Source organism: Buceros rhinoceros, unplaced genomic scaffold (assembly GCF_000710305.1).
Source record: "Buceros rhinoceros silvestris isolate BGI_N320 unplaced genomic scaffold, ASM71030v1 scaffold2651, whole genome shotgun sequence".
Lineage (NCBI taxonomy): Eukaryota > Metazoa > Chordata > Aves > Bucerotiformes > Bucerotidae > Buceros > Buceros rhinoceros.
In genome coordinates, this window is record NW_010393510.1 from 8,329 (window position 1) to 25,017 (window position 16,689).

The 16,689-nt window shown below is 42.4% G+C and overlaps 1 protein-coding gene across 1 annotated transcript in view; it reads right to left on the reverse strand.

Moving 5' to 3' along the window:
• Positions 1-4,911: 4,911 nt before the first annotated feature.
• Positions 4,912-16,689, reverse strand: part of STX7 (syntaxin 7) — a 26,255-nt gene continuing 14,477 nt past the window's right edge. Inside the window, exons 2-9 of the mRNA XM_010144857.1 lie at positions 15,744-15,813; positions 13,778-13,868; positions 11,963-12,100; positions 11,258-11,310; positions 10,411-10,501; positions 8,133-8,205; positions 7,103-7,185; positions 4,912-5,010 (exon numbers count right to left, since the gene is read on the reverse strand). Of these exons, the coding sequence (XP_010143159.1) occupies positions 4,912-5,010; positions 7,103-7,185; positions 8,133-8,205; positions 10,411-10,501; positions 11,258-11,310; positions 11,963-12,100; positions 13,778-13,868; positions 15,744-15,813 (698 nt within the window). The remainder of the gene's footprint in view (positions 5,011-7,102; positions 7,186-8,132; positions 8,206-10,410; positions 10,502-11,257; positions 11,311-11,962; positions 12,101-13,777; positions 13,869-15,743; positions 15,814-16,689) is intronic.

Genomic DNA, 16,689 nt, shown 5'->3' on the forward strand with positions numbered 1-16,689 from the left:
CCCCTTTTTGCAAGACATTTTAAAATACGTGACATTAATGAAAACAAAGAGGCAATCTAATTAATTTTTGTGAACTACAAGCCTTGTAACCTAGGTTGTTTTTTAAATATTAAATCAGAAAAATCCCTTTTACCAGCAGCAGCAAAGTGCTGTGTTGTGAACCGAGGCGTGACTATTAACAAGTAGACACTTGGAGTCCTTCTTGCAAACACCACCAAGTGTGCTCTGTTCCCTGACCCAGAGCACCTTTCTGATACCTGTAACGGGAGCAAGAAGAGTCACTGCAGGGGTGCTCAAGCTTAAGCGTTCCAAACAGCCGACAGGAAAAGCAGGGCCTGCGCTGTACAAACAGCAGATGACGGCGTTGTTTGGTGGTCTCACGATGTTCTGCTTGAGGGAATACAGCAGGCCTTCGAAAACGAACATTTTGTTCTTTATTGTTATCTAAACCCTTAGTTTCCTTTATCGCTGAATATGTTCAGGACACACAAAGAACTAAATAAGTATCTTGTTATTTGCATTCTTAAGCCACAGAAGCTTCTGCAGCCTCAGGGGCACCACTGGAGACACGTACAGCGACAAGGACAAATCGCTTTCAGCTATTCGTTCCTGCAACTCGATGTTGCAGTAGCGTCTCGAATGGCTCCGTAGGTGGGCACCTCATCAGAGTATAATTACTCCTCGCTCCACAACAGCTTTGGGTGAGAGATGGGGACTTAATTGCAAACTGAAAGGGAGAGCTGCATGCTACGCACATGAGCACCACTTTGCACCGCAGGTAGCGTAAGAAACAAACCCCATCAAATGCTGATGACCAGCAGCAAGGAAATTTCTGCTCTTTCCTCTCTCACTAACCTTCTGCTCTGGAAAGCACCAAATAGGTTCAACCAGAACTAAACAAAAGCAAAGCAACTCATCTCTTCCAAACAGGATAAACAGCAACACAAACAGCCCTTGAGACATTCCAAGCCAGTGATCAACTACAAGGGTATTTGATCTTTCAAACTTTCCGAACAGATTATGTCATTATCTCCCTCCCTCCACCTTTTGACCCCTCACTTCCCAAGATTAATTTTTTTTCATGGTTTCGAGCTACTTCTGATGCCCTAAATCTAGGCCCTGCCTCTGACATCAAACATATTTGCCGACTCTCTGCACACAGCGTGCATGTGGGTGACTTGAGAAGGCTCTTAGGTATGAAGTGAGTTGGGGGATATTGCACACCCTGCTGATTATCAAGAACAATTTCCAAGGGGGGAGGCGCAGGGGAAAAAAAAAAAAAAAAAAAAAAAAAAAAAAAAAAAGAAGAAAAAGCCTTTAAAAAGCTGTCTGCCCCTGTGATTTTCAACTCTTTGAAAAAGCAAGAAAGAACAGAAAAGCACCCCTGGTGTGTGGTTAAGATAAGTACAAAGGAACTATTCTTACCAGGTTCCCTCAGTAAAACGAACGGTGCTTTGATTGCGTTTCTTGGCCTTGCTAATCTGACAGATACTGATGGATAATTTGGAACAGCCAAAATCTTTGTTCTAAAAACATTGACTCATACATGTTACATCCAGATGTTTTCCTGGGTTCTTAATAGATACCAAAGCTTTCTTTAAATCCTCAGAACTCTTGTTTTGTTCAGTTAAGCGTGCGAGTATGCAGGGGAGGGAAAAGATAGCAGAGGAGCTCCATTACCAGCAGCTTAAAAAGGAGTGTTTACACCCCTCAACACGGACACTCTCTATACGAAAACCCCAACCCTTTGTTTCTGCCTAATCAAGTTTGAAAATTGATAGCACCAAGATTCTTAATGAGCAATTAGGGCCTTGCAGGCTGGTCTCTCCAACAGGTACAGGAGCTTGTGTGTAAACACTGCAGTGCTGATTTCCCCACCACTCTCTCCTGGCCCTGGCAGCGGCCGCTGCCCAGCCCGCTGGAACCAGACAGCCCCCATCTGGTTGCCCAAGCGGAGACATCCCTGTGACTTCTGACAGCTGGCCCTCCAGCTCTTCAGAGGTAAAGGGCTCCAGTGTCCCCCTCCCCTGGCATTCCAGAAAGGAAAAAATCTGCTGTCTGAGAGGACATGGGGGAGGCACCCTGACCCATACGTGGTGTTTATGAGTAGGAGGTCATGATCGAAAGCAGGCAATGCACGTGCCACGGCTCTCAGCAGCGCTCCTCTCCCTGACGGTGCCCAAACCACCACCACCACCGGAGACCAGCTGAACAGGCACATGACTCCGAAAAGAAAGGGCCCACTGCTCGTGTGAAAGGAAGGCAGGCAGACAAATCAGACACAGGAGAACAAGAGCAGAGGGCAGAGGGTGCGGTGGGGGGTTGGGAAACGCAGCACTGTGCAACTCGCAGAATTTCTTAGTCATCCCAGGCTGATTCTCATCAGCTCCTGATGGGTGAAGCTGTATGTACTGGCTACTCTGCTTCGCAGTCACTGCCAGACCAACTCAGCTCAGTGGGTAGCTGTTGCTCTATAAGGTAAACAGGCAATCAGTAAATAGACTATTTCATCCCCAGACGAACAATATTCTTCAACTGGGTAAGCTTTTTAGTAGAGAATCCTCCTAGTAAAAAACCAATCAACCAACAAATCACTATGAAATCAACTGTGGACAGAATTTCTGACCCACTAGGATTCAGAGCTGAAGATCTGCTGCTGAAGTGCTGCTTTTCCCTCCCCAGGATGTCAGTGGCACCAGTCAGTCCCTGACAGAAGCAGTACAACAGAGAAAAGGACCTCCTGGGCAAGTAGGATCAGGCCATTCCTCTGCTCCTGGTTGCAAGAGTTGTGTACAGCTTGTTAAACATTAAGGACAGGAAACATCCAACGTCAGGTGTAGGCAGTTCACTGGTGAGAAAGCTACTCAGCTAAAACACCGACTGCTCCTCTAGCTTGGACTGGTGCACTCTGCAAACAAAAGAAGGCATTAGCACCAGTGGGGCCGGCCTTACCACGGCTGGTGGCAGCCCAAGGTATAAATATGAATAACCTGGTGGTTATTCAAGGGTAAACAGAGCCCCAGCCTCACTCTCAGCACGAAGGCAGCCACAGGAGCGCAGCAGCTGGGATCTCAGCACACAACGGTCCATACAGCAACATAAATGAAATTAAATTCCCCTTTTGATCTCAGAGATGTTTTCCCATTTTACGCAGAACATAATCATGCAGTTTCACAGGACTTATTTTTCCTCCACTGCTTTTGGAATCCAAATACAGCAGCACAAGCCTCATTCCTGCACCACGGATTCCCCACCCTCATCAGCATCACACTGTGTCAAAGAAGAGGTAGAAACAGTCCACCCTCAGCCACACTGTCAGCAGCCAGACAGCACGAAGCAGCCTTTCGTCCGGAGACTGGGCTCACCCCAGTGGGAACGCAAGACCCAGGAGTTTTCATTAACCGCGTGAAGTGTGGCACAGGACCAGAGGTGCCTCTGGGCTGATCAGCCAGCAGAGCCGAAATTCTCTGGAGTTGTTCAGGGAAGATGCAATCATTTATACAAAGGCAAAGATGACAGTTGTGCTTGTCGAGGCGGATTCTGAAAAAAGGAACTACTAAAAAAATGTACTCCTTAAAAGACCTTTATTTTGGCTGCACGGTTACAATTCTGAAGTCCTTTTATCTTTACAGTTAGATTGTTCCCAAATAGTATTTCATAGCTCACCATGTAAACAGTGCATTCTCCATCAGTTGAGTGTATGAGAACTTCATAAAATACAGAGTAAGCAACTTTTCCATCTGTACACTTTTCAGATTAGTTCACCAAGATAATTAAAAAGGCAAATAGATTAATTGGCAAAAAAGTGTTGTTACATTCTTAATACATTAGTACAAAATGGCACAAAAGGAAAAAGGTCATTTTAAAGGCTCTAAGCATCAAATGCCTTAAACGGTGTAAAACAGTTCCACCGATTTCAGCTTGATTTCAAATACGACTGCTGATCTTGGAATTGAACTTGTAATCTTTTTTTCAGCTGTATGAAGGATATCACCTACAATGCTGGATCTGTTCATGGCAACCAAATGGCAGCAGTTCCACAACAGTGACATTCAAGTGCAGGTAGGAAGTTGGGAATTTCTGTTCTTCCCAGTAAATCTCAGAATTCACAATCTAGAGCTTATTTTCATCTAGCCAAGCTCACTGACGCACACTTCAGATGCAAAGACACCAGATGTGTGCACATAAACCACAGTATTTCTTAACGCAAGAACCAGAACAAAAAATCCACGCATTACATCAACCACCCTACCTACCTCTGCAGGAGGCTTCCAGGCATAACCACGTTCCACGCGAGACACAGAGATATATGAAGCATCTAACAGATTTCAGGCAAACCGAAGGCTTAATTCAAAGGCTTCGGTTATAAAAGAAAGATCACAGCAACTTCAGCAACATACATTTTGTTTTTGAACCACCCATATCAAATGGGCAAGTGAGCGGGATGGAAGGGAGAGGGGGAGAGAGAGAGAGAGATTGAGAGAGAAAGAGACTTCTAATGTAAAACTAAATTCCGAGATGTGAATTTCTTGCCTCAAGCAACAATTCAGGAGTTTGTTTGGGCAGCTATATTTAGGAACATCCCAAAAGATAAGTACCTGACCTGGCAAAATAGATTATCAGGATTTTGATTAGCCCCCTAAACCTCAAGAGGTTTTCATGTTTAAGTTAACCCAACAGGGTGTGACTTCACTGTTTTTTTCCAGTAAGACAGCAGCCACATCCCAGAAGGCAGGCAGTTATGCTGACTGCAGCACTGGGAACATTACTTCTCAGGTTAAAACAAAAAGTCTCATAAAAAAAAAAAAAGGAAATGTGATGAAGTACAGAACCACTGTTTTACTCAGCTTCACAAGGAGCAAACCATGACTAGGAATTTCCTTTTATAGTTTAAATACCAATTACAATGCTTTATTCTTGTCTTGTAGATAACCAAATGATGATGCCAACAATCAATACTCCAACAGCAAGTATAACAATGAGGATGCACATCTTCTTTCGGGACTTTTGCTGCCAAGAGAGAAAAAAAAACAAGTTGATTGGAAACTGCACCACCACCTCAGAAGGCTAATCAGATGTTGTTACGGTCCTACTGCTTGTGTGATCTAACTAAATTGTGCCCTTACTGACAAGTCGTAAAAAGTTGTTGAAGAAAGAAAGAGCAAAGTCATCCACTGTATTATTCAGTCGAATGATTTCAGTGGTATCTTCCGGCATACATAATAAACTAATGAGAAGGAATGCAGTAACATGAAGAATGGATGTAATTAGAACTCCGAGGGAAAGAAAATGTGAGAGAGCAGATGACTGTGTGCAGAGGAACATGGATAATTAGTCTGCACAGCAGAGAAGGTAGAAATGGTCTAGAAAAAAAAAATATTTAAAGACTGTGAAGGTATATACGGGACAGATTGCAACGTTAGACTTCCAGAAGATTGGCTCTGCATATATCCAGAGTCATTTTAAAGTTGTTTTTGTCAAGTTTCTCAGGTACAACTTGCTCTTAAAGAGACCTGACTAGAGACCCAGTTGTATAGATGTCTCGCTACAACAAAGCGTAAGTTATGAGCACGTCCAGAACTTAGAACTTTGACATCTCCCATATAGGTCTGTAACTCTGAAATACCCAAGACTGGCAGCAGTCTGTCATCCTTCATTTGAAGGTTACAGAATCTGAAGGTTTCCTTCACAGCAACATAGGAAATTACCAGTGGGTTTTTGCCAATGGCCAAGGGATAGTAACACCCGAATCTTGGGATTCTAGGCCACAGCTCCAGAAGCAAAGCTGGGCTTTGCGCTATTTGGCAGAGGTTCCTGTGCCTGGGTGTTTTTGTTTGTTTTCCTCTGAAGAATTACATCTGTGTCAGTTCTTCATAGGAGCTGCCAGTTCTCTGCCCAGTACCACCCAGATTATCAAGTTTTATAACTTTGCTCTTCTTCCAGTTTGACTGTCTTGCTGCCCCTTCTCCCGTCGTGAGGCTAAGATTCCATTTCATCACTTCACTTGCTAGAACACAATCCGTTTGCTGGAATACCTTCCTTTTTTAACATCTCTGGCCAGTTCTCTCCTTAGGCTCCCAGTCTCTTCCTTTTTCATCTGGGAGACCACTTCTTGCACCTTCCTGACCCTTCCTTGAGGGGGTCAGACCATACAGGTACAATAGTTGTCGAAATTAAAATAAGTCTGCTGAAAGTGGAAATGATATTTTTTCCCCCCCAAACTTTGCCAGTGACAAAAGAGGAGCCTTCAGCCATATTCACGTGCCAATCACTGCCACCTAGAAGACCATTCACGGATGCGTCCACCCCTTTCTTTCCCTCTCTCACTCTGAAATCAGCAGGCAATCCTTCAGACATTTCATCACTGATTTACTGTCCTGCCTACTACTAACACACAGAAGAGGATTAAAAAAAAAAAAATCTAAAGACTAACTCTGACTTAAGAGGGAAGATTTATTACTAATAAGATTATTCCTAATAAGTTCCAAAAATGTTACAAAGAAGTGGCAATTAAAGGTATTTAAAAGGCTTTTCAAAAAAGTTTGAGAGTTTGAAATGGGGTTTTAGCATCAGGATAGAAACTAACAGAAGCTGGATATATACAGCTTTGAGAAGACTTTAGACAGCAAAAATCAGAGCTAACTGGCAGCATCTTCAGAAGACTTCCCTGTCTATCTTCCCTACTCCTCCAGTGATCTTCACAGACTCACTTTCCATCTACAGGTACTTTTTACTCCTTGAGCTGTAAAATGAGGGGTTTGGGTTTTTTGCTTTTTAAAAAAGTATAACTAAATCTAGGTGCTCTGATTTTAAGGGAAACCCAAAGCTTTCAGAGGTCACTGACTTTTTTTTTATAGTGACCTAGAATGGATGGTCACATCTAGAGGGTAGTGGTCAATGGCTTGATGTCCAGATGGAGATTAGTGGTAAGTGGTGTCCCCACACTGGTGACAACTGGTGTACTGGGTTCAGTTTAACCTAACCTTTAAGTCTCCAAGCCTTGAGAAAACCGATAAGCAAAATCTAAACTGCACAAGAAAGTGCAAGTCAGGATTACTGAGAAAGAACATCTACACACAACTGGAGTCGGCGTTGGCGTTACCTGGTAGTTTGCTGCTCTTGACAGCTGCTGGTTTGCTTGCTGCACGTGAACATCCGCATTTTCCACATTGGCTTCTATGCTGTCTTTATTTTAACAGGAAAGATTTCAAATTTTGTTTAGTCAGAACGTGGCCAAAGGTTTGGAATGCTGAAATACACTTCTAACAGCTGCCTCCCAACTGCTGGTGCCTTCACCAATGCCTGAAGTTTTATCCTTGCACTATGGAAGTTTGACCTGTGCTTTACTTAAGACTGAGCCCATTTCAGAACCGCCCAGGCAAGTGTGGCTGAATTCAGGTCAGTAACAGCTCTCCTGTTCTAGATGCAGGGCTGAACCTTAGGTATCAGCCAGGGTAGAAACTTCCAGTATTTCTACTATTTTTTTTCTTTAACTCTTATTTGTCCTCCAACTTGCTACTGACCACCCCCTGCTCAAATTAAAGAAGTTCTAAGGCTTATGAAATCAGAGGAAATAGACACACAGAACACCCCAAGAGGCACAGCTCTAGTTTGGTGTTCTGTCACACTGGCACCGATGTTTCCTACAAAAACGTGAACAGATTAGGGGCTAAGGTAACAGAAAAAGCCCTGAAAATGTATGCTGGACATAGACAGCAGAACGACTTCACAGAAGACTCAGAAAACATATTTTCCAATCACATTTCATTAAATACATAAACCTGTCTGCAAGCAGAGTGCAAAGCAGGAACTTTGCTGCATCATCAGTCACTACAGTAAAACTCCCCACGTGAACTCCAATTTTACATACAAACAGCTCAAAAAACTACTTGTAAAGATATTTCATACACATGAAAAACTACATGATGTTTTAAACCACACTTTAAACACACTTTCTTAACGTACTGCCAGTCACCTCAGCCAGTTTACCCGTTATTAATCAGTTTACCCTGATTCGCTTTAGCATCGATATTCTCACTAAAGGAATCTTGCCAGCAAAAGGAAGTTATACATTGCTGCTCTGCAGAGAAACAGAATAAAAAGTTTTCAGAGCATATTTGAATTGGACTTACCTATCACATCACCTTGTTCATGAATCATCATTCCTAAGTCTTTAAAAATTTCATTGATGTCCATAATGTCTGCCTGCAAGGAAACAATCATTGCATTGACTGACATATTCTAGCATCTCTGTACGTTCAGATACAAAAAACTGCCTCTCCTTCTCCCGAGTACGTACCTGTGACTATGGGAGAGAAAATCTCTTGACAGGCTTTTTTGGTACTACGAGACCAAGTTTACCATAGTCAGACTTACTGAAGGACACATCCCATCACAAACAGGATCCCTCATCGCCAAGGGCCTCTCTACGCACATGCTTGCGTTAGTTTAACTGAAGGAAAAGGCTCATGCCAACTCTGCTTAAAAAACTATCTGTTTAAGCCAGATTAATGCAAGCGTGTGCAGAAAGTACTAAACTGAACACACACAAATTTCACAAGTTTACAGAAATTCTCTACAGTTGACAGAAATTACCTCTGTGATCTGGTCAGACTATTGCACCTACATTACGTTATCACCTGTTACCATCTGGCTATGATGAAGTGATGGATGCCATGTTACCAGCGCATATATGGGTATCAATGACATGAGAAGTGGGATCGTGTGCACCCCCAGCAAGTCTGTAGATGACACCAAACTGAGTGGTGCAGCTGACACGCCTGAGAGACAAGCTGCCATCCAGAGGGACGTGTACAAGCTGAAGTAGGCCTGTATGAACCTTATAAGGTTCAACAAGATCAAGTGCAAGGTCCTGCACCTGGGTTGCAGCAACTCCCAGTATCAACAACTCCCGGTATCAATGCAGGCTGATGGGTGATGGGATTGAGAGCAGCCCTGCAGAGAAGGACTTCGAGGTGGATGAAAGGCAGGACATGAGCCCACAATGTGTGCTCACAGCCCAGAAGGCCAACTGTGTCCTGAGCTGCATCAAAAGCAGCGTGGCCAGCAGGTTGAGGGAGGTGATCCTGCCCCTCTGCTCCACTCTGGTGAGAACCCACCTGCAGTGCTGCGTCCAGCTCTGAAGCCCTTAGCACAAGACAGACATGAACCTGTTGGAATGGGTCTAGAGGAGGCCACAAAAAAGATCAGAGGGCTGAAGGACCTCTGCCATAAGGACAGAGGAGAAAGTTGGGGTTGTTCAGCCTGGAGAAGAGAAGGCTCTGGGAAGACCTTATTGCAGCCTTCCAGTACTTAAAGGGAGCCTATACGCAAGATGGGGACAGACTTTTTAGCAGGGCCTGCTGCAACAGGACAAGGGGTGATGATTTTAAACTAAAAGAGGGAGATTTAGACTAGAGATAAGGAAGAAACTTTTTGTAATGAGAGTGGTGAGACACTGGCCCAGGTTGTCCAGAGAGGTGGTAGATGCTCCATCTCTGGAAACATTCCAGGTCAGGCTGGACAGGGCTCTGAGCTGCCTGATCTAGTTGAAGATGTCCCTGCTCAATGCAGGGGGGCAGGTTGGACTAGATGAACTCTGAAGGTGCCTTCCAACCCACAGCATTCTATGATTCTATGATCTCTTCTTAACTAACGACTGATACATGTTTGGTTCAATTCACTGTAAGTTAAGTACTGGTGGCAAGGGAGACATTACTGAAAAAATTTTAACATAGAATAGATTTTGCTGTATGCATCAGCAAGACTTCCTGACAAACTCCAGTTCCAGCATCTTTCTTGTTGATGGTAGAGGTGTGGATTCCAGACTGGCTGGAAAAATTCATTTTGTCTTACCAGAAGTCTCCTGATGTCAGTATTTTATCACACGTGAACATTTTTTGTGTAGTTTACATTGTTTTCAAATGTCTTTAACTTTCTGACAAGCTCTTAATTACAAAAGTTTAAATGAAACAGAGCATCTCCCTATTTTCAGAAGTGTTAAAAAAATGTGCTTACAAAATGAAGATCTTGAACAATACCTTGGGAATACCTTGGAGAAAAGGTGTGAATTTGCTTCATTTATAGTCACTGTTAAAAAGGTTATATAATTTGACCACTATGTTGGAAAAAACCGATACTTATTTTTTCTCGCAATCACGTGAACACATTCTTCCATAGCTGAACCACTGAAGTCAAACACAGTGTCAAAACATGGCTTTCAGGCAGTAGATTTCTAATGCAAGTTTCACATCTAAAGGCAGAATTTGTAGTTTTGAAGGAAAAAACCCACCAGCAAACCCTAACTCCTCAAGATTAATGACTGCAGTTAATGCTTAAGCCACTATAAAATGTTTTCTCCTTAGAAATGTTAAAAGCTTATTCTTCTGCTTTAAAACCACTGGTACTCACCTCAAGCTGCCTAATGGAAGATTCCCTCTCCTCAATGAGACGGAGGTCATCTTCTGTAATTTCCTCATCTTGCACTTGTGCTTGCGGTTGACTATCAAACAAAGAAACCCCACCCAGAATTGAACACGTGCGATGAGAAATAACTCAGAAGGATAAGCGACGGTTAAGTACATAGCACACACTTCTCATTACCAGTTAACAAAATGCCGTTTTCACCCTTGCCTGTCTAGCTAACAGGGACGGTCTAACAGTCACACCTTTGGTACAGGAAACCGCTGCGGTAGCAACGATGCACAGAGCATTGAGCTAGCTGTTTGGAAATTCCAAGTATGAGTGCAAGGGGAACATTTCTTCCAAGTTATAAACTGCAGAGTTTATGTCCATCTGAGACAGGAGCAAGCTAGCCATCAAAACTGAATCTGAGACTGGGAGGCAGTTCTTTGAAAGTATGAAAGCATGAAAGCAATGGAAGGTCCCTGGGATCTTATCACAACAGTTTTACTCGACTCACGGGTTGGACTCTGCTTACCGATGTTTGGGTCTCAGAAAGCCAAAATACCAAAATACCAAATCCTTAAACTGACTTGGGGCAGCTTAAGGAGATGACTAGAGCTGAACCATGGAGGGGAAAAAGAGGGAGATGATGTGAACTGCTCCTTTTTCCCACCTATCCAACCAAAACCTCTCCTCTACAATTGCCCTGTGGAAGAAAATGCGACTGAACACCCTATCCCAACTGCCTCCAGAAAAAGGCAATTAATCAGGAAAAAAAAAAAAAAGGCAGCTGGCTTCCCTGCAGATCATTTATTATTCTGAGTTAGGTTAAGACTTAACAAATTCAGCCTACCTGTCCCAAGAGACAAGTGTTCCTTCTTTGTAGCCATCATCAGGAGCACCACCCTACATGATCAGTGTTTAAAAAGATAAATAAAACATTATGGCCCTGAAAGGAGCACTGTCAGTGTTTCTATAATGAGTCAATATTACAAGGTTTATAGTAAGTCAACTTCAAACTGGAGCGTGATTTCACATGTTCTCACCCTGATTTTGCTTTACGCATGCATAACGCTGGAATACAAGCAAAAACATTCAGCTCAGTAACCGCCTGCTAAGATTTACAAGTACACAAACATGTATTTGGCACAGAGTGAAAAAGCAAAATTGATAAGCTACCAAGGAAAAGCTCAACATCCCAAGCTTCTCAGCACTTCTCCACTTTCATACTGCACAGAAATACGGCCAGCGATTCTTCCCTGTAGGAGGAAATCTATTGCCATTTAAAGGTCCAGCAAAAGCATTTCGAGATCTACTAAAAATTGCTTCTGCAAGATTACAGCATGAACCCAGAGGTGTGACAAAAAGGAAGAAGTAACAATTCTCAGGGGGGCATCACTACAACTTAATTCAGCCTTTACCACAAAATCACACAGCACATGTTCTGCAAGTATCTGGAGTCAGATGTGAGCTTTTGTAAGCAGCATTGTGGAGGCAAGTTTGACATCGAGCACTGCCACTGTAAACAGAGTATAATGGCACATTTTCTGATACTTACAGATACCCTGGAGCTGGCTCTTACTCTGGCTACAAAGTCTTTTTCTTTCTCAGCAGCTTGCCTTTGGAGTCTTTGGAAATTTGTTAGTGCTGTGGTGAACTCCCCCACAAGACGGTCTTTCTGTATTTTTCTTTGTCGCTACGGGAGAAAAAGTTTTACCAAGTCAAATGAGCTCAGGCTTTGCAAGGCTTTGCCATTTCCAGCTGCTCAATGCTAAGGCACATAGTCTTTTTTTTTCTAAAAAGGTGTAAGGAAGGCTGCCTACAAAACCAGCGACAACTGCATTGACAAACCTTCCTTCCCTCTGACATCACATAACTGCATAATTTAAGGCATTTAAAGAGGAAACTAATGAATTTATTTTCATTTAACTGTTGGAAATGAGAAATGGGTAGAGATAAGGAAGCTTCTGCCTTCCTTATTACGTTGATTATAAAATCTACTGTTTAAATGTGAAATATTATGATTCCATGGATTCTAAAATATGCAAAGGTATCTGAATGGGGCGGGGGGGGAGGGTGCAGAAAAGAAAGAACAAGTCACTTCATATTCATTTTATGTAAATTCTGGAAATACATATAGAGCTGCATCCAGAAGTGCTTTCATATCCCCCCTGAAGTGCTTAAGAACTGGTCCAAAAACACCTGTTCTGGCCTTTCAGGCTGTTTTCTAAGATGTAGGGGAGGGAATAGGAATACTGGGCACTCAGTAGAGCCTCCATCATATTTACCCTAAATGCATACATTACATCAGCCCTTTCGTCAAAACTTCTGGGGCTATAATTTACCATTAATCAATCTATTATCTATGCATTTCATCGGGACGTAGCTGTGATGAAAATGCTCATGATAAAAGAAGTAAAATTAAACAGTAAAAAACAGTAAATCACCTCACTGCCAACTTTTCAGCTCCAAGATAAACAAACAGAGAAGCATAAAAAAACCCCAAAGAAACACACTTTGCCTGAACTAGAAGTGACATAACAAGCCCCAGTTTTTTCACCTTTATTAGAAGTTTACAACTTGACAGGATGAGCATACATGGGTCATGGCCTGCCATTTAAAGTTAGTGGTTCAAGACAATTTTTTAAAGATTCCCTGGTAACCAGCCACAAACCAGGCAAGTTGTTTGAGTGACAATAATCTGAATCCATGTCTTCTGGGATCCTGTTGCTCTTCCCTTATTTAAGTGACAGATTTTGCTAGGATGAGAAACCACAGGATGGCAAATGGGAGTGTGCCACTTCACAGGTTGCCTCCTGATGGTATTTTACACAGACCTGGTTTAAAGACTGCACAAGCTGTTTCAGTAACAGCTCCTGTCCACTCCTCTTAAGAAAGGAAAAGCCTGTGGACAAGACATAGCACATGTGCTGGTCTGAGTGACGCAGAACAGACCTACTGTGCACAAAGAAATTATTTGGACAGTGGGTGAACACGTCTGGCCACCAAGCAGTTTTGACACAATTCCCTGAACCCGGCAGCAGTCAGAACACTCGTGGAGTCAGATTCAGCATCATGCAACAGATTACAAAGTGACTGACAACCTTAGACCACAGACACAAGCATCTTGATGCCTACCATTTCAGTCAGACTACCTCATTCCTGATCCATAAAACCAACTTTGGAACAAGTCTGGACTGAACAAAATATTCTCATGTTCTAAGTGTCCCTGTTGTGCAAAAGTGTTGACTAATTAAACAGCGCTTTGAAAGCCTAGCGAGGAGCATGAAAGTAGGCACGCAGAACTGAAGTCGCTCAAATACTCCACATGAGCCAACATGACAGTCAGACAAGCCACACTCTGGTTTCATACCTGTTCGCTTGTTGCAGGCAGAGATCCAAACTCTTTAATGTATTTGTCCGTTTCTTTGGCAAGCTGGTTGGTGTATTGCTGCTTCTGCTGCCTAAAACCAAACACAAAGTTGGATTAGAGTCCATGGGGTTACTCGGTGTGCATGTCACTGTTCCCAGTAAAGCCGCAGTACTACACGCTTTTCTGAAGCGCACAAAGCCATCTTTATTCTGCTCTTCACTGAAAAGGCGTGATGTCATGGATTCTAGGTGGGACAGATGCTGAAGGTGTGTTCCTCAGTGTGACAGCATCATTACTCACCTTTTTTAAATCTCTTTTTTTTTTTTCCTATTTTCCTAACATGTAGCAATAGGTTTCTAGCGTTTTTTTCCACAGTCCTTTTGAGACTATCAATAGTTGGGAACACCTGGTCATTTCTGAGTTCAGAGTAACTGTTGAAAAGACCGTGTTTATTCTGTGTGGAAGAACGTACCGTGGCTTGAATGTAACTCTGATACCACAGCCCATGAAAGGTCAATTACCCATAGCACTGCAAAGCTTATCCAAAGAGAACTACATTCTCCCATGATACAAGAGCTGTGAACTTAGCTGAAAACTTTGTTAGTTACTAATAGCTTTAACTGTGCTTAAAAAAAGCCTTGTCTTCAACAGCATTGCTATTTTCGGGTTTTTGTCTCTTTGCTTCTAATATTATCACACACCCTATTTTTTCCTGGAGCAACTCAAATTCTTTACCCGCTTGCTTTTGTATAATCGTCCTCCCCAGAGTACATAAAAAGGTTTTATCTGGAAAGCCATTAGCAAACAATCACGATCAATATTTAAAACAATCAAAGAGCTCTTCAGTTACATACCCACATGAAAGGAAAAGCCTAATGTTCAGACAAGTGAAAAAGGGACAAGATGAAAACTCAAAGCAGCTTAGCTTTCATATTACCTCCATCAAGGGACTGGAATGTGTTCTTCACAACAGTTTCTATCCTGCTTAGTTGTGAATTTATGCCTGAGCCTGTCTGGTTATTCCATAAACTGTGTATGTTGACCTTCACCTATTCAGAGACTCCCGTCCATAACATAACATACCGTTATGGGCCCTGAACTCAGGCTGTTATAGAGCAATTTGGCTGTTCACACAAATGAATGCGATGCCTTTGGTCCAGCACCCGCCTCCTCCCACTATTCAACGGCCACGGTGCAGCATTAACCACACTGAAGACTGCCAACTTTCTCACCCACAGGGTCAGCACATCGCTGACACGCATTTATGATGCTGAGATTAATGTGGTAAAGGAGTTTAACGGAAAAAAATCATACTGGTTCATATATATATATAATCATACTGTTCTTCTGTACAGCGTGTAGAGACATGGAGAGCAGCTGACTGTCTCTGCTAGTGGTGTATTAATGGAAGTCCACCTTCAGAGGACTGAACTACAGCCCAGCATCTGCCCTGGAGCCTTAATTCACTTCTGCTTCTTTAGTATTTCTGGTACATGTTTATTTTATTACGTCATACCTTACTGTAGTTTTCAGCACTAAAAAGACATTGCCCCCTCTCCCCCAGTACCACCTCTCACAAAAAACCCCCACTCTATTAATTTACCTTGTGAAACTTAGCCAGATTTGAAGAGTTTACTGGAGTGGAGAAGCATGGGTGTTTGGTTTCTTTAGACAGCGATATTCCTTTCTGGGCCTGCCACTTTCCCTTTGCTGACATCCAGCACAGGTTTTATAGGGTGTACTGATATGGCAGGCAATGTACATAAGCAAACCTGCTCACTCTAGTTCACAGACTATCCAAGACTAATTTTTAAAAGTGCATCTCAACATCTAAGTTTCAGGCATTTCTCTATACTTGCCTTTCTCGGTGAGATCAAGCGCTCTGCCTAGCAAAAACCACCTCATTGCCTACCAGCGGATTGTTTACAAGGCAGTGAAATTAAATGTTTTCATGTGAAGTACTCACAGCTGTTGCCTCAACTCAGGCGTGTCTTGTGGTGTTCCAAGCTGATGTAGTATTCTTTGTATTTCGGCAGCTGTTTGTGAAGAGGAAGAGAAATTTTAATGGAGCACAAACTATTCCTGCTTCATTTTTTTTGCTTGACAATTCTAAAGCCATAAAAGTTGACAGAAACTGACACTCAAGACTTTTTCAGCCCACTACAAAGACTCCACTTAAGAAGTCCCAGGACAACTAGTGCATGGTTTTTGCCAAGTCAACGACAAAGCCCAGGGTTTCTTATTAAGTTTCGAAACATATTCATGTGTCTTGGTAGAAACAGGCATTTTAAAGATCAGTTAATAGTTTCATTATAAGTAGTATAAACCAGGACTTCTAATATTAATTATTAAAATGAGCAACACGATTCTTATTCTGGTTTAATCATATTTTACACGTCATTTTGGGCAGCCATGTGAAAGACTGCCACGATATTGTCATACACAAATATTTCAGAACCAGTGCATTAACAAAGAGACAGCAAAGCAGCATGCATGGACTTACTATGCAGTCCATGAATAAAAAAGAAAGTCAGGTATTCAGGTTGAAATTTTGAGATCTTCACGTTTTTAAATGTGGGATAGAAATCACCAGTGATTTTTAAGTGTATTTTATAAAGTATATTAATTTTCAACTGCAAGAAGTGACATACCATCTGAGCCTTATTTTCAGCTTTATTTACTGTCACGTGAGAAAGCAAGGAGAACGGACACACACTTCAAAGATATGCAGTTTATCACACTGCAAAACTAATATCATTAATGTGCTTTATCTCAGTTTAACACCTTCTAAACCAAAAGAATATACACGCAAAAGAACTTATTTTTGCTTGACCTCAGCCAGGAGTAGTCTTGTCTTTCCTGTATCTCTGTGGCCCTCCACAGGCAGACTGCTGTACCACACTGTCAGCAGG